The sequence below is a fragment of the Dermacentor albipictus genome, chromosome 1 (genome assembly GCF_038994185.2).
Source record: "Dermacentor albipictus isolate Rhodes 1998 colony chromosome 1, USDA_Dalb.pri_finalv2, whole genome shotgun sequence".
NCBI classification, from domain to species: Eukaryota; Metazoa; Arthropoda; class Arachnida; order Ixodida; family Ixodidae; genus Dermacentor; species Dermacentor albipictus.
The window spans coordinates 218021837-218048125 of NC_091821.1; the positions used below are offsets into that span (position 1 = coordinate 218021837).

The 26289-nt window shown below is 42.1% G+C and overlaps 1 protein-coding gene across 1 annotated transcript; it reads left to right on the forward strand.

Moving 5' to 3' along the window:
• The first annotated feature begins 34 nt into the window (after positions 1 to 34).
• GAA1 (glycosylphosphatidylinositol anchor attachment 1) lies at positions 35 to 24786 on the forward strand. The gene is made up of 11 exons (XM_070530901.1): positions 35 to 630; positions 801 to 897; positions 1389 to 1548; positions 1719 to 1826; positions 1953 to 2149; positions 7595 to 7794; positions 8184 to 8337; positions 11147 to 11212; positions 15446 to 15636; positions 18102 to 18254; positions 24344 to 24786. The coding sequence occupies exons 1-11, from the start codon at positions 374 to 376 to the stop codon at positions 24600 to 24602; spliced, it is 1842 nt and encodes a 613-aa protein (XP_070387002.1). The 5' UTR covers positions 35 to 373; the 3' UTR covers positions 24603 to 24786.
• The last annotated feature ends 1503 nt before the right edge of the window (positions 24787 to 26289 follow it).

Sequence of the window (26289 nt, forward strand, 5' to 3'; positions counted from 1 at the left end):
AGTTGGTGGGGCTGCTGAGGGTAACGAAAAAAAATGTGTGGTATTTTTTTTTTTTTGTGCAAGTGATATAATGTTTTGGATAGACATGAACTCTTTAGCGTGGCGTTTGTCAGTTTAACAAGTTTGGAAAACACTTTTATTTCACATCAGTCTTGATAGAGAATCATGTGCGCTGCGCATCAAAGTGCGTGGTCGCTCTAGAGTCACGAGTGTAGCTTTTTCTATGGTGTAGCCCGTGCCGCGCGTCGGCGTGCCGGTGTCGTCTGATGGATCTTTAGGAGGCTGAGCCCGCTGGGCTGGGTTTCCAGCACACCAGTGCAGTAGTGACCCAAGATTGTGGCATAAAAAGTTGTGGCGCCAGCAGGGGGTGAACATGGGTGTGCTCATGAACACTTCACAAAACAACAAAGTAGTTTTGGTGGTTCAGAAGAATTGCAATCGACTGTGCACATTGGCATATGTAGCCGGGCTGATCGCTTTTGCTGTCTTAGCCTGGAATGAGTGCAACAACAAGACATATTTCTCGGAGAATGCCCTCCTACCTGGTCTTGTGAACAGGAGGTTCAACCTTGGTACATTCGCAAAGGACACATTGGAAAGCCTGAAAGAAGAGGCTAGAAGTCACGCAAGGTAAAGAGCATTTTGTTTGTGTGGTTGTACTCCGAATTAAGTGGTTTCTGTGTCACTACTGATTTAAATTTTTGCACTGAATGGAAGAAAGTTTCTCTATTGGTGCGAGCGAAACACAGTCTCGGCGGCAGGTTGCGAACTTCATTCTCAAACGACTATGTGCTTTACAGCTTGCCTCTGCCATGGCTGCTTGGTCAGTTCCGTCAACTGGGGCTTGATGTGTACAGACACAATTTCAGCCTTCACTACCCGTTGGGATCGAAACCCGTACGTATTATCTATAAGGCACTTTGTAGTTTAAAAGGAGGATTAAATTATATAAACAAATGATGTATGCAATTTATTGCTGAACGGCCCAGCAATACATACGTCGTAATTATACTGTATAACTGCGTATCACAACACTGTAAGGCTACAAGTGTTTTTACCCTCTAGGTTTCCTCTCCTTTCTTATTTTAATCCCTCTCCCCTGTGCAGAGTGTAGAACCGGACGTCCGTCTGGTTAATATCTATGCATTTCCTTGTTTATTTCTCTATGCAAGATCTTCTCTTCTGTGTTGCACAACATTGTACTGGATTGGAATACGGAAGTAGACTTTATATGAAAATTGTGAATTATATGTTGTCATGCTTTTTGCATGCTAGAAGTGGCACCTGCTAATGGTCCAAAGGAATGGGGCATAAGTGAGCAGTTTTGCTTGTTTTATATACAATGTTTGACCTTTTCTGCACTGCTACCTTTTCTAAATTGGGTGCAGACACATGGTGGAGAAAATGTGTATGCTATCCTGCGGGCTCCTCGGGGCTCTGGCACAGAGGCTCTTGTGTTATCATCACCATACCGTATGGAGGACAGCCTTCATGGATCCACACTTCCTGGAATCGCACTCATGGTGGCACTTGCTAAGTATTTCAGAGGTGAAGAGCCTTGTCCTACAATCACTGTAGTTCTAGTTGGCATGAAGTTTTGTATGAAGTGCACTGTAGGTCACCTTTTGCTTCTTCCCTTTACTTCAGTGTTCCGTCTGCCTCTGTGTAGACTGCAGTTTAACAGCATACCAGTTTCATTAAGTGCCATGCTCTTTCAGCTCAGGGGTCATGGGCCAAAGATGTGATATTTCTCGTCACTGAACATGAGTTGGTTGGATTTCAAGCATGGTTGGATGCTTACCATGACATCCATACTGCGCCTGGAGGTGTGTAATATTTTAGCACAACCGTGTCATGCTTCTTTAATTGTTTTGCCGGTTGAATGTATAGTGGTACTTTACCAGTACATATACAGATTTATGATTCTGTCTTCATGCTTTTCTTTTTCACAGTTATTGATCCTGGAACGCTAAAGGCTAGAAGTGGCCCCATTCAAGCCGCAATCAACTTGGAACTCCATAGTAGTCGCATTAGGCGGCTTGACTTGAAGCTGGTTGGATTGAACGGCCAACTACCAAACCTTGATTTGTTCAACTTGGTAATAGAGCTGTGTCTTCGAGAGTCTGTGCACACAACATTTCATGATCAAGTAAGAAATTTTGTTACATATGCTTGTTGACAGATGGAAATGTCTCGCTTTTGTGAATATAGATGACCAGAATATTTTCAGGTGAAAGCATTGTTTTGTTTAATTTTACTGTGAGGCTACAAATTTCACTAGGCTTATTACTTCGAAAGCACCCTGTTGCAGGTTCAATGTAGAGCCATGTTGAACCATCCATAGTAAAACATCACTTTAATGAACTGAGGGACTTTAAGGAGCTGCTTGTTCAAGTGAAATCAAACAAAAGGGCTTGCTATTGGTGTGTGGAGGATGTAATTGTTACTTGAAGTTTTTAAACTGGCACATGTTCTTTACTTGAGATAATTTGACTTCTTTCCATTTGCTTCTACATGTTATCGCTGCTGCCGTGCTTTTACCTTCTGTGCAAAACGTAAATAATATAAGATGATTATTTTGTCAAGTTTTATAGCAAGGGTGAAGGGCCTCTCATCAGATTATACCGGCCAATTTTTGCATCCACCTCATTCGTAACAACTTTGGTGGAAGTGCGGGGTAATCGCTCTGGACAACCTTCTTCTATGCACCCTCCGACGAAGCTGGCACATGCTCGGGCTACCGCCTGAAGACATGGACATGAATGAACCACAAGCAGCTGGCGGCAGGCATGACACAAGCATGCAAGATGACAGTGAGCGCCGAAGGCAAGTCATCTGCTGGATCCCTCAAAAAGAACCGCGCACCTTTTCCGGCAAAGCTGATGAGGATGTTGACGACTGGCTAAATTATTATCAAAGGGTAAGTGGTCACAATGGGTGGAACGCAATGGTGCGACTTGCTAACGTTTTTTTTCTCACCGGAACCACACTTCTCTGTTTCGATAAAAACGAAAGCATGATGACAACGTAGGGAAGGTTCATAGAAGAAATCAAAAGCTGCTTCAGAGATTCACTTTCAGAAAGAAAGAAGGCTGAGCATACGCTTTAGTGTAGGGCACAGTTGCCCGGAGAAACATGCACAACTTAAATTGAAGAAGTATTGAAACTGCAGAAATGTGAACACGGGCGTGTTGGATGAAGATAAGGTTGGACATTTTTTGAAGGGCATTGCTGAAGATGTCTACAATTTCCTTATATCAAAGGAAGACCTGCGGACTCCATCTGATCTAAGACGTCACTGCCATGCTTTTGAGGCACTGAAGACCCGTCGTGTATTGCCAAAGTTTGATAGATTTGACAATGTGACCACGGTCGCAGGTGTGGACGTGTCCTCCTCCCATGACATCGCCTTGTTAGTACGTCAACTCATTAAAGAAGAATTGGCGCACTTTCAAGTACAAGGTGGAGGCAGAGACGCAGGACAGGAGTAACCTGAATGCCCGCTTGACGTACGCTGTCCTGAACAGCCGGTGATTTGCCAACTGCAATCTAACAGCGAAATTCAGCCTTTGCGTGGTGAACGCATCCGCATCGACATGGCAGAGTTCCGGCATCCTTTGCGTACCTTCAAATGTCGTCAGACCGCACCATCCCAACACCTTGCTCCCCGGTACAGCCAGCCCCAGGTCCCACTTTATGACTATGTTGTGTATCGCGAGCCACCTATTTGCTTTTGCTGTGGTATCCATGGACATATCGGCAGGTGTTGTCACTGACGGCAGCAGCAAGTTTTCGGCATACCTGATTATCAATTTGGAGGTCAAGACAGCGTGCCGTGGCAGACCACTTTGCCTCTTCGACGACAACCGCGTGAACGTGCATCCCGGCTTGAGTCTCCAGCTTTTGACAGCAGTCTTACTCCTCCTGCGACCGGCTATTGTCGCTTGCCATCACCTCGCTGTTGTTCACTTTTGCCTCCATCCCAGCTGGGAAACTAGCTGGTGCGGCCACTGGAGGCGAGGTCGTGGTACGGTCAAGTAGTCCTCTGCCTGTCGCCATGCGCAAAAACAAAGTGTGTGTCTGTGTTGATGGTTTAAATACTGATGCATAGTCGATACCGGTGCTAGATTTTCATTTCTGTAATGAGTGTTTTGTTTAAGAATCGTCTGGGAGACAAAGTGATGTTCGTGTGCGACCAAAAGACTACTTTTCGTGGAGTTGGGGGGGAACCGCTGCAGTCTGTTGGAATTTGCTGTGGTATAGTGAAGTGGGTGGACAAGATTTTCCAACTGAATTTGTTGTTTAGTAACACACCACTCGCAACATCATCTTTGGGATTGACTTTCTTGGTGAATGTGATACAATGTTTGATTATGGGGCTGGTGAAATTTCTCTTCAAAGTCACGTGATAAGACCCATACTAGCAGTATCTGGCGTGGACAAGCTGTGTATTTTCTGTGTCTCATGATGTCCTTTTACTGGCTCAGACTGTGGCATGTGTTCTGGTGACTTCCACGCATTGCTCTCCACTCGCTGTCATGGTTAATTGAGCCGTACTCCCATACGATGTTGAAAAAAAATGTACTGGTTCCTCGATCCATTATAGAATGTGTAGACGGTCGTGCTCACGTGTGGATGGTGAACGCGTCTTTGGAGCAAGTTTTACTGCCAACAGGACTCAAGCTGGCCAACTTTGACTCAGAAGTGACCATCAGTGTTGACACCATTGACTCTTCCACCGACGCGAGGGCAGCAAATTGTGACTACTCAGCGCCGTTGTCTGTGTCCCTTCACTCGTCCCGTCGTTTAGCGCTGTTTTTATTGCTCGTAATCATGAACCAACCAGCCCAAATGCGTACTCTTTAGCAACCCACAATTTTGCGACCTTTGCATGAATTTTTGAAATCTTAAGGTTGACAAGTCTGTAACATGTGCATCATGCGTGTGGAGCATTGCCAAATTTGTTGTTAGGACCACCCATTATTCTGGTATGCATGGTCATCATCATTAGCCTATTTTTATGCCCACTGCAAGATGTAGGCTGCTTCCTGCGATATCCAATTACTCCCATCTTTTCTAGCTGATTCCAACTTGCGCTTGCAAATTTGCTAATTTCATCACCCCACCTAGTTTTCTGCTGTCCTCGACTGCACTTCCCTTCCCTTGGCACTCGTTCTGCAACTCTAATGGACCACTTGTTATCTAACTTATGCATTACATCGCTTGCCCAGTTCCATTTTTTCTCTTAATGTCAGCTAGAGTATTGACCATTCCTGTTTGCTCTTTGATCCACACCATTCTCTTCCTGTCTCTTAACATTACGCTTATTTTTGGTTCCATGCACTTTGCGCGGTCGTTAACTTGTTCTCAAGCTTTTTTGTCAACCTCCAAGTTTCTGCCCTATATGTTAGTACCGGTAGAATGCATTGATTGTACACCTTTCTTTTCAATGATAGTGGTAAGCTTCCAGTCAGGACCTGCCAATGTCTGCCTTATGCACTCCAACTTATTTTTATTCTTCTGTAAATTTCCTTCTCATGATCAGGATCCACTGTTAGTTGACCTAGATAAGCATACTTGTGTAGAGAATCTAGAGAATGACTGGCGATCCAGAATTATTGTTCCCTTGCCAGGCTTTTGAACATTATTTTTGTCTTCTGCATATTAATCTTCAACCACACTCTTATACTTTCTTGGTTAAGGTCCTCAATCATTTTTCGTAATTTGTTCCCCAGTGTTACTGAACAGGATAACGTCATCTGCGAATCAAAGGTTGCGGAGACATTCGCTGTTGATCCTCACTCTTAAGCCTTCCCAGTCTAATAGCTTGAATACTACTTCTAAGCATGCAGTGAATAGCATTGGAGATATTGTGTCCCCTTGCCTGAACCCTTTCTTGATAGGTAACTTTCTAGTTTTGTTGTGGAGAGCAAAGGTAGTTGTAGGACCAGATTTTTCCCAAGATATTCGCATATGCCACCTGTACTCCTTGATTGCACAATGTATGCAAGTATGCACAATGACATTCTGTAAATAGGGAGCCAGTTAACCATTTCATTCAGTCTGCTGACTGTGTTAGTTATGACATTCTAACTGCCAAGCTGTACCTTTTTTGGTGTGTGCACTAGTTTGCCTAATTAAAAGTGTTCGTCTTCGAAGTTCACCTTTGCCTGGTGTCCTGCTTACGTCCTATTACTAGTTACAGTACTGTGAGTAGGTAAACAGGATGTTTTAAAAATGGAGGAGCTGCATGTTACCTTCTGAGGAATGAAAAAAGGAGAGTTCAGTGCATTTACTTGTTTGCTAAAGTTTCTTGCTTAGGGGCCACCAAATAACCCTTAAAGAAAATGAAAAGAAATTTTAGGATATTACATGCCAAAACCATGATCTGATTATGAGGCACATCATAGAGGAGGACTGTGGAATAATTTTGACCATCCAGAGTTCTTTAACATGAACCCAATGCACGGTACACAAGCATTTTTGCAATTCGGCCCTATGAAATGTGGCTGCTCTGGCCGGGAATCGAACCTTTGACCTTGTACTTAGCAGGTTCAGCGCTGTAATCACTACACAACCATGCGCTGTGGGTGCAAGCCATTTTGCTGACTATTACATTGCAGGATTCTTTAAAGGGCCCCTCACCAGGTCCGGCCATTTTGAGCTGACAAGCGCAGAGCATACATTGAGCGATAATGATCACGTCTGCAAAGTATTACATCGCTATGCGCCGTGTAAAGACCTGAAATTTTGAACTGAACGCCGTTTTTCATTCTCCTCGCGGCCGCTGCGCTTCAAGCCGGACGGTGACGTAGTTGTGCCCCTGCGCCTATGTAGTCGTGTCTGCAGTGTGACGTCGCTCATGGTGACATGTGAATTCGAGACTTATTGAAGACAGCATATGTTATCTGTGCGATCTGTTGCTTGAATTGACGAATTGAAGTTTAGAGAAATAATAAAACACACAAACGAAATGTCTGCATGTTTTTTGTTTTACTTTGCACCGAAGCAAGAGAGATGTACTTCCGCTTCATCTGCTTGTTCCCACGGTCAAATAGTCACGTGTGCAAGTACCTAAACTATGCCATTTTTTACCGTGTGCCAGTGCGTGATCATGCTCTGCGATCCGCTTGTTCTGCCTCAGTATTCGTGTAGCACTGAATTATACCGCTAGTCATGCGTCCTTGTGCAGAGCGCGCAAAATCGTGCACTGTACGAACGAGACAACAGCTCGTGCGTGACGCCGTCAGCAGAAATGCGTAGCGCTGGGCGGAAAAAAAGCAAGAAGGAAAAAAAAGCGTATGGGAGAGCGCAGAGAAGGAACTTCGCTTGTGAAGGCTGAACGGGGCGAGTGGAGAGAGCGTCTTGCTTGGCAGTGGAGCCCACCTGCTGAAATCATGGTTTCACAGCACTAAGATATTTCTGTCTCTATTAATGAGCTGATTTGAAACACTTTTGCGGCAGAACGCTCCCTAGAGGACACGTAACAACTTCCAGCGTATAACTGAAATTTGCTACAGGGCTTGGTGAGGGGCCCTTTAAAGCAAAAACCTCATTCACTGCTTGTGCTAGAGCATAGCTGTGGTTTTTACAGGTGTCTCCCTATGACTTACAACCTTTTGAAGGCTGGATGCAGTCATTTAAGACCATGACAGCCATGATGGCTGCTCAAGCATCTGGTCAGCCAAATGGGGGCCATGGACTCTTTCATCGTTATGCTATCCAAGCCCTGACTTTGGAAGGTCATGCAGATGGAGTGGCCTCTGTTAGTGTTGGATTTGAAGAGGTTGGCAGGTGAGTATTTTTTTATTCTGTGTTCTGCATCAGTTTTTAACAGCATATATTTTAGGGTTGTTGTTTCACATTAACATCATCATATTTGTGGAAGTTAAATCACTTTTGCCGTAAATATCAGTGTTGTGTAGCTGCTTGAATTCATCTACATTCTTTTTAAATGTGTTATGTTCAATTTCTCTTCTTTATTATTGGCAATGCATATTCAAGAGTTTGAAAGAGAGTTGGTGATGAATGAATTAGCCCGAAATTAGGCTTCTGTATGTCGCTTGAGCTTTTCATTTCTTTAGTTTCTTATCTGCATCTGGAAACTAAAATCTTCATCACATTGTACCTTTAAATTATATGTGAAAGGCACTAATAAATATCTTGATGACTTCATTTTACAGAGTGCTTGAAGGTGTGTTTTCTAGCTTGAACAACTTGCTAGAACGATTTCACCAGTCATTCTTCTTCTACTTGCTGCCATCTACAAGAAGATATGTTTCTATTGGATTGTATAGCCCTGCATTTGCTTTGATTGGCCTTCCAGCTTTACTGAAGGTATGTTGTAAAATTTATTGGCACATTGTGCACCAGTCATCTTGCTACGCTTTTATTGTTGGCCAGTAAGATTTTAGAACATCTTTGTTAGGAAAGTGTATAATTCTTTAGAATTATCTGAAAGTTCAAATTAAAGTGCTTAAAAACATAGGCATTTTTGGGGGCTTTTGAACATGGTTAAATGGAATTCCTGAACTGAAACAGGAATTTAGTTAGCCAATGTTGAATTAACAGAAGTCAGCTGTGCTGTAGTGGTGGCCATACTTTCTGAAAATTTGATAGTCACTTCTTAGAGCTGTAGGGATAAGCCAAGTCGACCCCTTATCAGAATTATGACCAAACCTTAAGGTAAGGTATGGTTATTAATTACTTTAAATTTTTGTGGGTAGAAAGGTTATCTTGAAAAAAATATTTGCCATTGTGCACCTGCAGCTTACATAGGCCACAGTGCACAGCAAATGTTTATTATAATAAACATTTATAATTTATGAATGTATCATTATAATTAACACCTTTTGAAAGATGATAATATCAATCAGGGCCAGTGACCCACCGTGGTGGCATAGTGGCTTTGGCGTTCCACTGTTAAGCCCGAGGGCATGGGATGGAATCCTGGCCGTGGTGGCTGCATTTTGATGGGGACAAAATGCAAAAACGGCCATGTATCATGCATTAGGTGCTCATTAAAGAACCCCAGATGTTCAGGATTAATCCAGAGACCCCCACTATGGCGTGCCTCATAATCATCGTGATTTTGCACATAAAACTCCAGAATTAAATTGATCAGAACCGGTGTAATGTAATGATTCTATTTCAATGCTATTTCTTTCTGTGCTTGGTCAGTGGTCCGTGTGGCAGTATGCCTATATTATCACCAGAATTGGCCGGCCGTAAACCTTGATGATAAGCAAAAAACAGAATTGAGCTAAAGGAATCCTTACATTACACTGGCGCAGGTAACCATTTTCTTTTCCATTCATTCTGCAATGCCTTTGCTACCAAAAGCAAGGACAGAAAGTAAGCATGAGGAAACGAAACTCATTCTATATTATGTAGCAACCTGCTTAACCATGATGCATTTGCAAGGTGGAAGCATCCTGTGTGGGTACCAGTGGCATACTTTATTTACTGCATGTGGTGAAATACCATCAGATACTGATGTCTGATGTGCTCTTTTTTGTTGCCACTATGTTGATCATTCTTCTGGACTTGTTTTATGGAAAATGTTGTGCCATGACACATGCTTTAATAAAGAACACATTCACTTAAATGGACTTTTAAGCAGAGGGAACCCACTGACAGCAAAACTGCAAGATAACTGATGGGAGCAAAATACATAAAAGTAAGTTAATAATTGTGTGTTTAGCACAATATCAGTTACAACAGCAGAGGTATTCTTTACCTGGTTGCCAGGACAGGTCTGAGGTTTTTGCATTCTGTGCATGTGTTTTTATTTAAGGGCATTAGTTTGAGCTTCAGTAAATTATTTCAGGATTACTGACTGTGTTGTCATTATCTTTTCTTATATGTGCACCTTGCTTGTTGTAGATGTGTGTTCTGGCAAATGCCCTCGTGGCCATCAGGTTTTCTTAAATGCACATTTTAATGCACTCATTCTCTTTGCAATTCATTCGTATCATCAAGAAAGCATCCTTTATTAGAACTGCTGTGATGGATGCAACTTATGAGGGGTAACAATTTGCTTTTCCCCCTTCTGTGTCATGTGATCTCTAAAGCTTTTGCTTAAGTGTTAAATAATTACCTGTATGTAAATGGCAGCTTCCTGGTTTAAATATAATGGGCTTTACTAGCGTATTTCTTGTTCCTTGAGTTAATTCGGTTTAATACATTGATTTGTTAGACAGCAGTACAGTACCTACTAGAAATAGTGGCAGTTGGCATCGTTCCAATTTCACCTGAAATGGTTGCAGTCACCCTTTCAGCGGAAGTTCCACTGCTGCTTTCCATTGTAATGTAAGGAATGCTGCCAAATTACAACTTTAAAGTCTATATATTTGGTATGGTTTTGGTTGCAGATTCAAAGCTCAAGTATAGGGTGCCGTCAATAAAATTTCTGCACCGAAAACAGCACTACAGCATGCAGGGTAGCAACTGTAATAAACAGTTTATAGTTTGGCACATTGTTTCTAATGATGCTACCCATCATCGGTCATCTAAAAACATAAGTGTCAAGCTCTTACAAAGAGCAAAAGTGCAGGCTTCCTGCGTGAATGACCATGGATGTACTTCAGTGCTTCAGCGTAGGCACTCCTTTTAGATTACAATAGTCCTTCGTGCACCACTCAAGCAAGCAATAAAAAAGGCATTCTTCTCTTGCTACTTATCATCTCATTGTTGTTGAAGTCAAGTAGCTGGCATTGGAAAATTATAGTAGGACACTGAAGCAGTTGCAGGTCCCTTGGACAATGCAGGTTTCCTGTAGGATTGTCATTTTGGTGCATTAAGGAAGTACGGCTGCTGTTGGCACCAGGCTATGGTTAGCATGTTGGAAAGAGAATAAAATACATTTTCAAGAAAAAAGACAAAAGTTTGGCCAGGGTAGTACATAGTTTGACCTGGTAGTTCACACAAACTGAAGGGAAGCTGGAAGTGACTAAGGTAAGATGACAGTGACATCTCAGTTTTGGTGTCAATGAAAAACCCATAATGTGACTGTGCATACGTTTGTTCGTTGCATGGAATTTACTTGCATTTATGTTTTTAAAAACAACAGCTGGCGGAAAATAATTCGGCTGTATATTTTTAATGTTTCCCTGCACAACCTTAACACGTCTTTTTGTTCCTTCAGGCTGGAGTACTGTTCTTGTCTTTGAGTGGGGATCCGAAAAGTGCTGGCACGACCAGTAATCAAAAGGTGACTGCTTCTGTTCCACTCACTTCAAAGGGGATGCTATTATGCTGAATAGCCCTTGAGCTGAACAAGTAAAAAATAGACTTTAAGTATGGAAATTTTAACATTATCTTGAATCTATCCTTACCATGTCACACAACATTATTCAGTTTGATCAATGGCTTTTCAATATGCTGCCAGCCATTGACATTGAAATTCTTCTACAAACATTGCTATACACTATATGAAGACTGCATTTTTATTTTGTTCAGATTTTAAATCTTTGGCAGTTCAAGGAGTCGAAAAATAAAACTTCGAAAAGATGCATCACCCAAATGGACCCCAATTCGTGTTGCACTTTCCAAATACAACAGTGCAAAATGTGTGCTTTGGCTGGCTATGCTGAACTATTTTTATTGGGTTACTTATTTTTCGCTCTAACAGTTATGCTGCTTAAATGATCCCCCAAACTTTGTGACATGCTCTCATTCTCATGCTCGATTAATAGTGAGTGCAATTTCATTTTTCTCTGCAGTTAGTCATTTTTATTCATTAGTCTTTCAACAGCCTGTATACAGCGTATTATGAAAAATTGCTGCCTGTAGTGTGTTTTCACTGAGGCAGGTGCGTACAGTCAATTTCTTTCTGCATAAGCTTGGCTAGTGGTTGGATCTCGTACTGATTTAACACAGCTGGGCAAGCAGCCTTATTCTGTACTAGCTATACCTGGATGCAGCTCATGGAGGCTCCGGCGCTAATTCAAGTTGCGTAGGGCCAGCTTGCTTTTGGAGAGAAGCCGAAAAATGCACGTTTGGGTGTGTTGGTATTCCATTTTAGGCTTTTAACACACAAAAGACATAGGAACAGTGTGATAGACGTAGGTAAAGTTTTCCTTTTCACAAGCATCACACATATATGTGACACAAACAACCAGCTTGCGCAAGTGAATTTGTACATGTTGATAAACCATGACATCAAGCAGTATAAAGAGGATGACAATTGATGATAAAACCAAGTTATGAAGGTGCTAAGCTGCAAGATTATGAGATTAGTCTTTACTGCCATATCGATCAAGCCACTCTCTGCATGTGGTTAAGGTAATCAAATTTTTTTTAGTAAGGTCAACAGATTGTGGAGCGACGCACACGTCCCCCATACTAGCAATTTTCGCCACTTCCATAATCTTACGTGTCATTTGCGTAGCACTTCTGCCTACTATACAGCACTGTGTATACTGGGGATCACACCCATGGTTTCTGCAGTGGAAGCTAAGATTGCCCACACCACTATTGTGTGCGTGCTCCCACTATTCAGGCAAGTGCATTGTCCCTTCTGTCCAGTGTACTTTTTTTTGCGTGACAGCGGTAGCCGGTAGACAATGTTGGTCTCACATTTAACAAAGCCTTCTTTGTGGTTTGTCTAGCAACTGCTTATGCTGCGGTAGCTGGTCTTGCACATACTTGAAAGCTTTTTTGGTGCGGAGAAGACTACTTTCACCTTGGTGCTGTTGGCAGTCTTTTTCAGCCTGTGTGAAACATCATGAATATAGGGTATCGCCGCGCACCTTTTTAGCTTTCCACACCCCATCTGTGGTTCAGTACGTCAGATTGCACATTCTGGCAGGTGTGTTTGAACATCTTTAGCAAACCTTTGGCTACTGAGGTGATCACTGGCTGAAGATACCCGGCATTTTTCAAGCGGTCAGCTAGTGCAATAAATTGCTACGACACTTGTGAAAGCTAGAGCAACCAAGTGCATTCATTAAAGTTAGTTTAGTGATGCCTCGTTTTACCAGCTTAGAGTGGCCGCGAGCTTAGAGAGGAGCACTTCGTATACACCTGTTATACTGCCCCTGTGTCTTTTGTGCACTAAAAGGCTAAGCTGTTTGAGGATGTTTATGGAGTATGAGGAAGGTAGGGGAAGTAGGGGATGCCTTTACTGACAGTCCTGGCTTCAAAAACATAAGAGAATGCAGAGAGAACACAACTTTCAAGGAATCAATACAAATGCTTCCTCCTTGATTAGTAATGCACAATGGAGCGAAGGTTTTTCCACATAGCATAGGAATCGCCTTGGCTAACATCAGTCTAAGCAAAATATACATCAATATTTTTAGCGTGGTCTAGCCCAGAGAGGAACCGTGGGCAAGGGGCACATACCGTATGGATTCTTGTAAGGGTCGCACTTTTTTTTTCTTTCTATCATGGCGATGTGTGGCCTTTACATGGGTTTGGCCATTTGGGTCCAATTTTTCTGGCCCTGCCTAATCACAGTAATCCCTTAGTACCAAAAGGGCCAACGCTATAGTTTTCCTAATACTGTACATTCATTTGTTCACACTTGTGTGCCATGCACCTGGTGCCTGTCTAGACCTCACCACTGTTAATATTGCTGCTGCTCAGGTTTGGCTCAACAGCACACTTTTTGATACAATCATCTTCCATGCCATCCATGGAAATACATGTGCCTGTAACTTCAAAGCTTTTCACAACAATGTCTGAAGACGTGCATGCCATGCACGGTGTCTTCATACATGTGAAAAAAATTGCTTTAGAATTTTGGGCTGCCAAGTTGCATTTGCAGCTCTTAGATGAGTGTGGCCCTTAGTTAAGTGTACTACATATACGGTATATTGTGCTTTTCAGATGTTTCTATTTTTGGTTATTTACAGTAAAACCACAAATAGCTTTTGTTGACGCTGTATGGGTGCTTTGAAACTTCAATTTTCAGAAACTTTTTGAGCAATTACTTTAGCTGAAATGTGATGTAGCACAGTGCATGTTGTGACTGACATTTGTAACGGGATGATAAAATAAATAAAAAAGAACACACACTGAGAATGGGCCCATTTCTAGCTAAAAGAAAACATTTTTTCAGTTTCAGTTTATTTCTTTGGTAAATTAAGTTTACTAAAGTAAACGAGGAAACTGAAATTAAGGTCAACTTTATTTCTATCAGGTCAGTGGACTGTCTTTGTCAAAAGAATGAATTCATTGCTTTTATGTTAAAACAGAAAATTTTGAAAGCCTAGGTGTTTTGACATAATTGAAGGCTTGTATGTAATGGCTACTTTACAACAAGTAACAGGCATCTGTCTAAAATGCTCATATATGTCAGCCAAGTAATGTCTCTAATCTGTTCTGTGTCATGAATTGATCAGCAACAGCCTCAACTTCTGTGATGCCTGAGGTCAGTGGAATGGAGCATAGAGCTTTGTTGGTGTTGGGCTGCTAAGCACGAGGTCGCGGAATCAAATCCCGGCCACGGTGGCCGCATTTTGGTGGGGGCAAAATGCAAAAACACCCGAGTACTTAGATTTAGGCACACGTTAAAGAAACCCAGGTGGCCCATATTTCCGGAGTCCCCCACTACGGCGTGCTTTTAATAAGATCGTGGTTTTGGCATGTAAAACCCCATAATTTAATTTAATAGAGCTTTGTGCTTTATGCTATTGAGTGATCACTGTAACTGCAATGATGGGGAAAGCCTTACACTTACAATAGCTACCAACATGATTAATGAGAAGAAGGGAACCAGAGGGGCTCGATTTTTGTTATCACCTTGCAAGCCAACAGGCAATGAAGCAAAGGTAAGCATAGGGGTAATTAGCTGTGGTTGAAATTGAAATGTAGAAAATAATAAAGAAAAGGGGGGAAATGAAAGTGGGCTAAAAGATAACTTGTCGTCGGTAAGGACTGAACCCACAACTTTTGCATTATGTGTGATTAAGAAACTTTAAAACATTTGTGTGGGACAAAAGTATTATTTTTGCGTACATGTTTGTATGTTCAAATATGATCAAGGTGTCATTTACTAGCTCTTACTGCCTATTAATACAGTGTTTCTGTTGTTTCTCTACAGTTCAACTGAAAACGTTTAATTTTTTTCGTTGTGCTATGTAATGCAGAAAAGCAAGTGCCTGACTAACAGACCTGTTATTATAGTTGTAGAAATGTAAGTATTGTATGTAAGGAATGTAAATTTGACAGTAGAACGTTCCAGTGACGAATGCCTATAGCCCTCTAGCCAGTGGTATTGTTGTTGTGTGGGCTTTTATGCCTTTCGTCATGGAACTTCACATATTGAGCTGATGTATTTCCATAAACAATGCATCGTTAAATGACATGCATGGACGTCCACCACTTGAGCTGCTGTGACTCTATTGAACCTTACTTTAAGCACAATATTACGTAGCAGTGTTTATAGCTTTCCTGGCATTTATCACGAGTTTAATGTTCTTGTTTTTCTTAATTGCAGACTGCATCACCCTGGTCAGCTTTGCCTTGCATGACAGTGTCACACACTGTTGGTTTCTTGCTGATGATGGCGCCTCTGTACTTTGATCAGTTAGGACACCGCTTTCAGCTGTCAAGCCAGGAGTCCTTGTACTTTGGATATGTGGCTGTGCTGGTCCTTTCACTTTTTCTGCCGTTGTTTATAAGCTCAAGGTTTGTGAATTTCATGCATTGCTTAAAGGCTGAGCTTGTGGTGGAAATATGTTCCCATTTTAGGAAATGTTAAAAGGACACTAAATAGAAGCTTTAGACTAGTTAAGACTGATAAAGTATCATTTCCAAGCTCTATTCTTAGTTGCACAAGCATCGTGTGACACTCTTCTTTCTTGCGCAGCACTTCCGGTTCACCTCCCGAGACTACTGAGGACGAAATAAAAATTAAAAAATAGTGCAGTACAATATGTATGGGTTTCATTACAAATATGATGTCAGAGCATAAGTTTAGTTACAAATTGAGTTACTGAAGTGCATGGAATAATTATAATTAATTAGAAAAACTGATTACCGCACACCAAAGCACAGAAAGACTTTAGAAACCCGCCACGTGAGCACGACCTTGGCAAAATTCATGGAAACCTGGAAGTAGAAAGCAGAATGATGTCATACACCATAAGGTGGCATGATATTTAACCAGTTAATTGAAGACTGTTGCCTGGCATAGACTGAACATGTGCCTAGCAGAGCACATGTGACGTCACTCCCTCCTCTCTCACTTCTTCCGGTTCTCACCTGCTCGCTCATTCGCTCGCTTGCTCACAACAGCTGCTCGCACGCGCTTGTTACATGTTCTGATGTCGGCACTGGAGATGGCACATAAGGCGCGTTTTGTGCACCACTCGCTAGGGGCCCTACGCCCCACCATGTTGCACTAGCTGTGCTTCCTCCTCGCCCTCCCTCGCTCCTCACCCGCATATCGTGCCAAGGGAAATACGTTTGCTCACTTAACCTAAAGAGCACCAATGCTGAGGTGCGATTGCCATTAAGAGACACCTGAATCAAAGATTAGGGTCGCCTACCATATTTTTTTTAATATTGTGCTAAGAGGTTGCTTATTAGCAGAGAAAATGAAGGCCAAAATAAATTTTTTAATGTTTTGCACTGAAACCCCAGTACTAGTACATCAATGTGATGTCGCAGATTTCAAAACATTTTCCTTTTTTTGGGTCATTGTAGTACAGTAGAAATCCGTGAAAATTGCTAATTTCGGTCTGGCTCATTTAGCTCACTAGTCCAACTTCTAGACATATAACTAAGCCCGAGTAGTCATCATCAAAATCTGCGACAAACTGATGGGAGAATTTTCAAGGTAGGATCACCCTCCATCCATCTATCTATCTTTTCTGATTTGCCACGCCTCCTCTCAGTGCCAGAGCTATTTTCCTGGGTGAAGGGGGGAGGGGGGTTGCAGAAAGTCAATTTCCTATTACAGCTCAACTCTTCTCCTTTGTGTCCCTCTAAAGTAGCTACCATTCAGACCTTTGCATCCTGTTTTTAATGCGATTAGCATTCTTAGCCTACTGTCTCCACTTTGTGGTTTGTATTGGGATTCTAGCCTCTTTAATCTAGCGGTCTTTCTTATGAGAAGAAAGACTTGAAAAACTTTATTGTTGGTCAATGTCGAACCTGGGTTTCCGAGCTCAGCAGCCTAGTGCTGTATCTGCTCGGCCATGGTCATGCGCTGGGCAATGAGGGATTAATTCTCAGTGTTAGCGCTCACTGGCATGCCATCGGTGCAGTCTTGCAGGCCATGTAATAGGAGGGGGACATTGCGAGCATGCCTCTACATGCTGCAGTGTGTCCAGAGAGAGAAACTTGGCTGCAGTACACGGCTCATACATACGCATCTTGGCAATTGCTTTTTCAGTTCTCTCTATTGACCTTTAAACTGGAACACGCGAAAAGAAAACAATGGTGATACATTATCAAGTGGCATCTTGAACATGTGCCTGTACATGCTCTCATCTATCATCCACCCACCTGCGCTTTCCATTGTGTTTGACGCCACGAATGGTTATGTAAGAATGCATGCTCCTCTCAATAATCAATTTCCCACCACCAAATTACATGTGCACCACCACTTCAATGTCAATTGCATTAACGTTGATCAACGTGCTCAAAGGATGGGTTCTGTGAACTTTTGCTAACTCGCATTCTCTTTCCCAAATCAAACGAGGGTAGTTGTAATCCAGGATATTGTGCAAGAAAGCATTGCAGCCACAGGTTATTAACAATGCATTATTCAGTGTGCTTGGGCTAGCAGAATTTAATCCTAATGAACATTGCTCGATTTCACCCACTGTGGTGGCTCAGTGGCTATGGCATTCTGCTGCTGAGCACGAGGTCACGGGTTCGATTCATTGCCATGGCAGCCATATTCTATAGGGGCAGATTGCAAAGACACTTGTGTACCAAGCTTTTGGTGGTTGAAATTGATTCGGAGCCTTCCACTAATGCAGCTCTCATAGCCAGCGAAAATTGTGAAAGTGAAAATTGTTCTGTTATGTTAAACCCTACAAGTCAGTCATTCAGCAAATCAATCAATCAATCAATCAATCAATCAATCAATCAATCAATCAATCAGTCAATCAATCAATCAGTGTTTCTTCATTTGATTTCAGGAATGGCATGGAAAGGGCTGCGCATAAATGTGCCATGCTGCTTGCATTTTCTACAGTGGTGTTTTCTTTGGCCTTGGTGAACATATCATTGGCCACTGCTGTCACTGTCATTGCTATACCAGTGTTGGTTACAGCAAGTAGTGCAAAAAACAGGTAGGTTCACTTATGATTTTGTAACGTCTTACTTTCATGCCTTTAAATCGCTTTTGTTACATATAGTAGTTGCACAGTGTGTATTTGGACAGTCTCAGTGTGCTTGGTTTTTAACTGCGCCATGCTATCAACTGCTAATATTATAATTTTATTACTCTAACTTTGTATTGAGTGAGGCACAACGTAGGTTGTACAGGGCATGTGTAGTGTACACCTTAATTTCTGGCAACATGCTCATGCAGTGAAGAGTCGTCTTTTTCATAGTGACAATCTTTGGACTTCTTTTGGCAGCTGTACTTTCTTGGCAGTAGTTACCAAAGTATTTTGATTACAATGGAACACTTTTTGCAGCAAATGGTTGAATATCATGACAAAGAGCTTTTCATTTAAATTTTTACATCATGTAGTGTGGCCAAGTAAGTGCATATTATAAATTTTGCATGATTATGGGGTCATGTCTCGCAGTCATGCAACCATGGCATTCTTTGTGCATTCTGTTTCAGGTCTTTTGCACAGACATAATTGTGTTGCTACCTAAATCTAAACAGTGTTCTCAGCTGCTTTGTCATGCTCTGATGGTGCTTATGCGAGGTTATTATGAAGAAAAAGCTAAATTTGGAAAATTTTGAGAGAAGCTACCACCAGAAAGGAGTTGCATGTGTCTACATAGCTGCTGTGCTTAAAATTTGGTAGTATTGTCATTACTAACATCTGAAGCTTGATCATTTAATGAGCTTAAATTCTTATGATGTACAGCATGCATTAAAGGGCCCCTTACCAGGTCTGGCCATTTTGAGCTTACAAGCGCAGTGGATACAATGCACGCTCACGATCGTGTCTGCTAAGAATTGCATTGCTATGCACCTCAGAAAGATCTGAAATTTCAAACTATATGCACTGTTTGCCCTTCTCCTCGTGGTCAACGTCTGTTACTTGTGTAATCTGTTGCTTCAGTAGATGAAGTTTAGAGAAATGATAAAACACAAACCGAGTGTCTGTGTGTTTTTCTTTTACTTTGCAATGCAGGAAAAGAGGTGTACTTTCATTTCGTCTGCTTGTTCCCACGTCATACAGTCATGTGCACTGGGAGTGGAACTGTGTTATTTTCTGCCATGTTCCAGCATGCAATCATGCCCTGTGATAAGCTTGCGTCTGCCTCAGTGTTCGTGTAGCCTTGACTTATACCACTAGTCAGGTGTTCTTGTGCACAGCACACAAAGCAAGACAAACACAACAGCTCGCAGGCGCGACCATCAGCAGAAGTGCACCGTGCAGAAAAAAGCAAGTAGAGAAAAAAAAAGAAAGGTGGGGCCCGTGATGTATGCGTCACACGATCCTCCAGCTCCGGTATGGGGGAACGCCGGGAAGGAATTTCGCTTGTAGAGGCTGGACGGGGGCAAGTGGAGAGAGTGTTATATTGATAATGACGCTTGCCTCCTGAAATCATGGGTTTGCGATACTAAAATATTTCTATCTCGTCTATTAATGAACCAATTTGAAAATTTATTGCAGTAGAACGCTCCCAAAAAGATGTGTAGCAACTTCCAGCATATAACCCACGCTTGCTATGTGGCCTGGTGAGAGGCAAACTACAATCAAATTTCATTTTGTAAAAAACCTTGTTCATGTATATATAGAGAAGGATTGGTGCAGAATTCAATGTTGGAAGTGTGAGCGGTTGAGAAAGCTAGTGAGATCAGTGTTTTAAATACTGAAAATAGAAAGGAAAAAAAGAAATACGCTACCATTATTGCTTGTTGAAAGGGACTCAGAAAAGCCCCTCTGACATTGCCTGAGGCATCTACTTGTTGCTTTGCATGTAGAATGCATTTCATCCAAGGAACTCTCTGCGTTTTTTGGGGCAATAATGGTCATTTAAGTACAATTAAGGAACTATGTGATTGCCAGTCATATGCTGCTTTGATGACACATCTGTAATATGGTAGAACCTTGTTCCTAAGGTTTTGAAAGAAGCGTGAGAAAACTACTTACCGGGAAAATGTATGGACCGATGTAACTAAAAAATTTGAGTGTCAAATGTTGAGTTGAGTGAGGGTTGAAGATTAATATGTACAAGACAAAGGTAATGTTCAATAGCCTGGCAAGGGAACAAGAATTCATGATCTCCAGTGAGCCTGTAGAGTTTGTGCAGGAGTACATTTATCTAGGTCAATTACTCACAAGGGACCCAGACAATGAGAGGGAAATTTACAGAATAAAAAATGGGTTGGAGTGCATAGGGCAGGCATTGTGAAACACTGACTGGGAGCGTACCACTGCCATTGAAAAGGAAACTCTACAATCACTGTAATGTACCGGTGCTAACATATGAGGCAGAAACTTGGAGTTTAACAAAGTAGCACGAGAACAAGTTAACGAATGCGCAAAGAGCGATGGAACGAACATTGTTAGGCATAATGTTGAGGGGCGATGGCACCCAAAACACCGTTTCTCAAGTATTGAATACTTTCTTATGGAGAACATGCCCAGCAAATGGCAAGCTTGTAGTTGCACCACAAGTGAGTAAAAAATCGTGCTTCTGATGCACACCCACTCGTGAAAGTGGGCGTGCACTCTGATAAAGATTGCTTATGTTGCAATTTTCACTTTAAATAAACTAATGCAAGAGTAATGCAAACAACGAAGGAAGGCCAATGCAAGTGTCAGAAAAGGTTTCCAAAAAAAATCTGATGCAGATAATGCTGCAAACTATGGTTAACCCTTGGTTAACCCCCAGGTGCATACCAGGATGTTTGATAAGTTGAAACTTCAAACAAGATTTCTGAAAATGCTGTTTTGACTTGTATAAAAAACATTTTCTCTGCAATTAGGGAACGTTTTTCTTTGAAATTTTAACCAATAATTGTTCAGGGCTCTTTGCAGAGACTGAACTAAAAACAATTTTTCGCTGAAAACTTATTTACCAATTTCTCAATCCAAAAACCACCTAGTTAGAATGTAAAATCTAAAAGAAAGATTGTATTTAAGAAATGCAATTATGAAATTTATTACTTTTAGTTCAGTCTAAAAGGCTTGTGTATCTCGTGTGTGTCCATATAAAAAAATTTCTCGTGTGGGTCATGCTGGTGAAAGGATAACCTATTGGTAGAAGTGCTCATGGCAAATTGGCACGCTTAGGGCACTAAAATTTAGAATGCTCACACCAGTCATGAACACATGCCTTCAAGTATATTCAATTAATATATATTAGGAAAAATGGCCATTGGGTTTCTGTCTTCATTTTAGCACAGAAAGTAATTTTTTTTCTAGAAAGACTGCATTTATTGTTGTGGCAGCTTTCATAAAGGCAAAATAACTTATAGAAACTAGCATACAAAGAAGTGGAAGCAAATCATGCAATCTTTCCACCGTATCAATAAATATGAAATTAACAGAAAAAAAAAAAGTTTAAACAAGGTCCATTAACATAGGCACAAAAAAATGGTCAATTGCAGCTATATCTCGTCACTACAGTGCTGTGTTCTGAGTAATTAAGAGTGGTATGTTCTTGTCAAGGTTGACGACTGGGCGTGTTGATATAGCATATTAGAGGTTGGATTGCGCAACATTTTGACGAGACACACACCACAGAGCGCTGGAAGTAGCGCTCTGTGGTGTGTCTCTCTTCTGTGTGTCTCGTCAAAATGTTGTGCAATCCAACCTCTAATATGGTATGTTCTGTTGTCCATTAAAGAGTTACGGTGGTTCATAGAATACTTAAAGGGTGTCTCACCAGGCCCCATTGCAAATCTTAGTTTTACACTGGAAGTTCTAGCACGCTGCCTCCAGATCATTTTACTGAAATAATTTTTCAAATATGTTTACTATTGGAAGAGATGGAAAAAATTGAATGCCTTGTTGCCATGCTGCCAGAAAGCGAGTGCGACTGCCAACAGAGACTCCCTCCCTCTGCCTAGAATAGGATCCACAAGGGACGTTCCCCTCCTCCTCCCATACCTTAGCTGAGGGTTTGTGTCGGGACCACGTGACAAGCCCCGCCTCCTTCTTTATTTTTTTTCTCTCTTCCCTTTTTTGCGGCACGGCACATCGTCCGCATTGGACGATTCACTGAAGTAATATGCCATGATGAGTGTAATTGCTAGGACTGTCATAAGAAGCCAGCAAACACTGACACCAAGGAGAACATAGAGAAAATTACTTGTGCTTTCATAATTGAAATAAAGAAACGACACATTGATGGAAATGAAAGTGGATAAAGAAACAACTTGCAGTAGGTGCGGAACGATCCCACAACTTTTGCATCAGATCGTTCCCCACCTGCAGCAAGTTGTTTTTTCATCCGTTTTCATTTCCATTAATGTATCGTTTCTTTATTTCATTTATTAAGCACAAGTAATTTTCTCTATGTTCACCTTGGTGTCAGTGTTTGTTGGCTTCTTCACGCCTGCAGCACGACCATCTCTACCGCTGTGGTGCCTTCATCCACTCCACGCTCTTCTTGATATTCCCGGTATCAAGAGGAAAACGGAGATGTCATCTTTTGCCCTCAAACAAACCGTGCTTTCATTCCTTCATGACAAACACAAAGAACGCATCCACGTTTACACGGATGGTTCTATCTGCTCTAATAGCTCAGCTGGGGCAGTGGTTATTCCCGCAGAGTCTGTCACCCTCAAGTTCAAGACGTCTCACGTAACATCATCGACGGCTGCAGAACTCGCAGCTATCCGTGCTGCTTTAGAGTTTATTTGTCACAAATCGTCACAGTCATGGTCCCTCTTATGTGACTCGAAGGCAGCTCTCCAGTGTCTGATGTCCCCTTTGAACCACGGACCAAATATGCAACTAGTGGCAGACATCCGACTACTCCACCATGAAGCAATCAACAAAGGGCACAACGTCATCTACCAGTGGATACCGGGTCATTGCGGAGTTGCGGGCAATCATCATGCGGATGATGCCGCCCGATCGGCCCACGACGGTGCCCGCGTTGTACCACTACCACTGTCACGAACAGACGCAGCCACAAGTCTTCGCTCCCTCGCCCGCGAGCTTACGCAGAATCTGTGGAACACCAGTGAGTTCACGAACGAACGTCTCCACAGATTGGATCCATGTCTGCAACTCCGCCTACCACCTGGGTTACCACGCGCGGAAGCAACACTTCTGTGCCGCCTGTGGCTCGGCGTGGCTTTCACGAACTCCTATTCATTCCGCATTGGAATGGCCGACAGCCCTACTTGCGGCACCTGCGACTGCGAGGAGACGATTCAGCACCTCCTCTGTGACTGTCCCAGCTACAAAGTGCCAAGAACAGTGCTCGTAACCGCGCTCGAAAAACTAGACAATCGCCCCTTTACAGAGGAGAAGGCTCTAGGACACTGGTCCAGACGGGCTTCGGCACTCAAGGCCTTAAGGGCTTTGCTGAAGTATCTAAGGACTTGCGAATTGTGCGATCGCCTTTGAGTGTTGTATCGCGTAGTATCGCGGTACTGCGTGAATTTTCTTAATTTTTTTTTCTCCTCTTCTTCTTCTTTCTCCTTTTATTCCCTTTACCCCTTTCCCCAGCACAGGGTAGCCAGCCAGTACTTACACTGGCTAACCTCCCTGTCTTTCCTCCTCTTTGTCTCTCTCTCTCTCTCTTGTTGGCTTCTTATGATATGACTGATAAAAATCGGGCCGCTTGGTTAACCCCCTTTCCTTCTCGTTTATTGCTGGGACTGTGTTTTACGTCATGCCGTTTGTGCGTGTTACCTCTATTCTTTGGCTAGGAGCAGCGATTCCTCGAGAGTGAGGATGCACAGTGGTTGGTTTGAAATGTCTGCTGTTTTAGTGGGTGCACAGTGCTGAAATACTTCGCAGACACGATCGTAAGCATGTGAACCATGCGCTGTGTTTTAATTGGCCAAACCTGGTAAAAAGGCCCTTGAATGAACGGCTTTTCATATGATCTCAATATTGCAAAAATGCTGTGGCAGGTGTTTCAGTCACATTGCGAATTCCTGGTGGTTTATTATGCTGACTGAATTAAAGGTACCAGGCAAATCACAAGAGCCAAACTTACGTTTTTCTCTTTTGTCCAAATTTTCTATTTATTAAACATGCATTTTCTTGTTTCTCTATTTCAGGGGTATTGTCCTCTTTCACAGACTCCTGCAGCTTTTAATTCATCCATTTGTGTTTAGTTTCTTAATTATCTTTATGCATGCTATGAGTCTTGACGGATGGGAGCCCCGGTTCATTCAAAGCAACTTATCTTACTCATTTTTGGGCCACAAGAAAATTGTGATGTTTTCGGTGGAAGACTGGCTTCTCTACGGCAACTGGACATTTGTCATAACTTGCTTAGGCCTTATACCAGTGTGGCTGCAGATGTGGATGGCATGATTTATCCCTCCAGTGTGCTGAACTTGTGTTTTTGCCTAAAAATATTTTGTGCACGTATGACACACATAGGACTCTAGGAATCATTTGTGGCCATTGTTGATGGAGGATGGGTGGTAGGTGTCTGTCCTAGTGCCTCCTTGAAGATTATATAATGGATCACTTAATAAATTATCATTTTTGATGATGTGGCTGTGGTGTGGGTTACTTTAGGGTGTGGTGATTAGTCAGTACAAATGTTTGAGTAAAGCTATGGCTGTAGTATCACTTTGCAAAGCTGGAAATTGCATGCAAAGTAATTTCTCTTGGAAATATGACTGCTTAGTAAAAAGATTTTTACTCATTGTTGTCTTTAATGCATTTGTAAATGTAAGGTTAAGGAACGGCAATAGATCGAGCCCCACTGGTACATTGTACTTCTTAAATAGGTAGTTTGTGCCTTTTCCTAAGAGCACAGATTGTGACTCTGATAAGGCAAAGTAAGTGTCCTTGGAAGGTGGTGACACCACGGTCGGACACCTGGAGCAGCCACCTGCAATGTGATATATTGTCAGAATGACTAGTTAAACTAGTTAAATACGAAAACACCCGTGTACTTAGATTTAGGTGCACATTAAAGAACCCCAGGTGGTCGAAATTTCCGGAGTCCCTCACTACGGCATGCCTCATAATCGGAAAGTGGTTTTGGCACGTAAAACCCCATAATTTTTTTTTTTTTAGTTAGACTAGTTCTTTGTTTACCTAATAAAGGCAATTACAGTTCATGTGAAGAGAAAGGAAATTTGGAATTGTGAAATAAAGGAAAAATGTACTTGCTGCATATTTTTTCAGCAGACTGTGCCACAGGCCCACATATTATACTGATGCTTTTCTTGATTCATTTTTGCCTTTCATCATTGATTTGCCTAACTGGTATTTACTGTGTGCAACGGAGGGTAACGTATGATAAAAATGAGAAAGGAAAAGAATTGTTGCGAAATGCTGTCTCAAATCTGCAATTGCGTTTCAGTACCACACTTTCATCAGAGAAGACTAAAAAGAAAAGGTAACACTGTACTTGTGATTTTGTCTGCTAGCAAGGATATTTAAAATGAACAGCTTTTCTTTTCTTCCATTTTTTTTGCTACTGTGCAAGTTTTCCTTAATGCAGTATCTTGTCTAAGAGAAAGAGCAATGCCAGAGCGCTGGAGACAACTTTATCCATCTCTGAAGAAGGCATTCGTCTTCTGCCATGCCTCGAACAACTGGCGAAACCAACTGGAGGGGGAAACGGTAATGTTGGAGGAGAGGTTTTGCCACCACTTGTGGCTGCCATCGCTTTAGAAGCTTTGCCGTTTGCCTTGCTGTTCGCTTTAGCGGTGCTTTTTTGCTGAAGTTATATATAAGTGCAAGGATTTAATGCATTTGCATTCTTGGGGTACTTCACGCACTTTCCGAGGGCCAACTATCCATATATGTATGTTTGTGTATAACCGTTTCTCCACCTACCTGGGTCGCTGGTAGTCCATGGCTGAATGAATAGCGAATTAGGCTCCACTGCTGAGCGAATTGAGTTTGAAACCAACCATTGAATTGAACAGTACCGAGTATTTGGCACTGTATACATATGTGCCACCCTTCAACGAACCTCTTTCACAGCAAAAATGGGTTAGTGTAGATGAAGGGCTCGGTTGATCCTGCTTATCGAAGA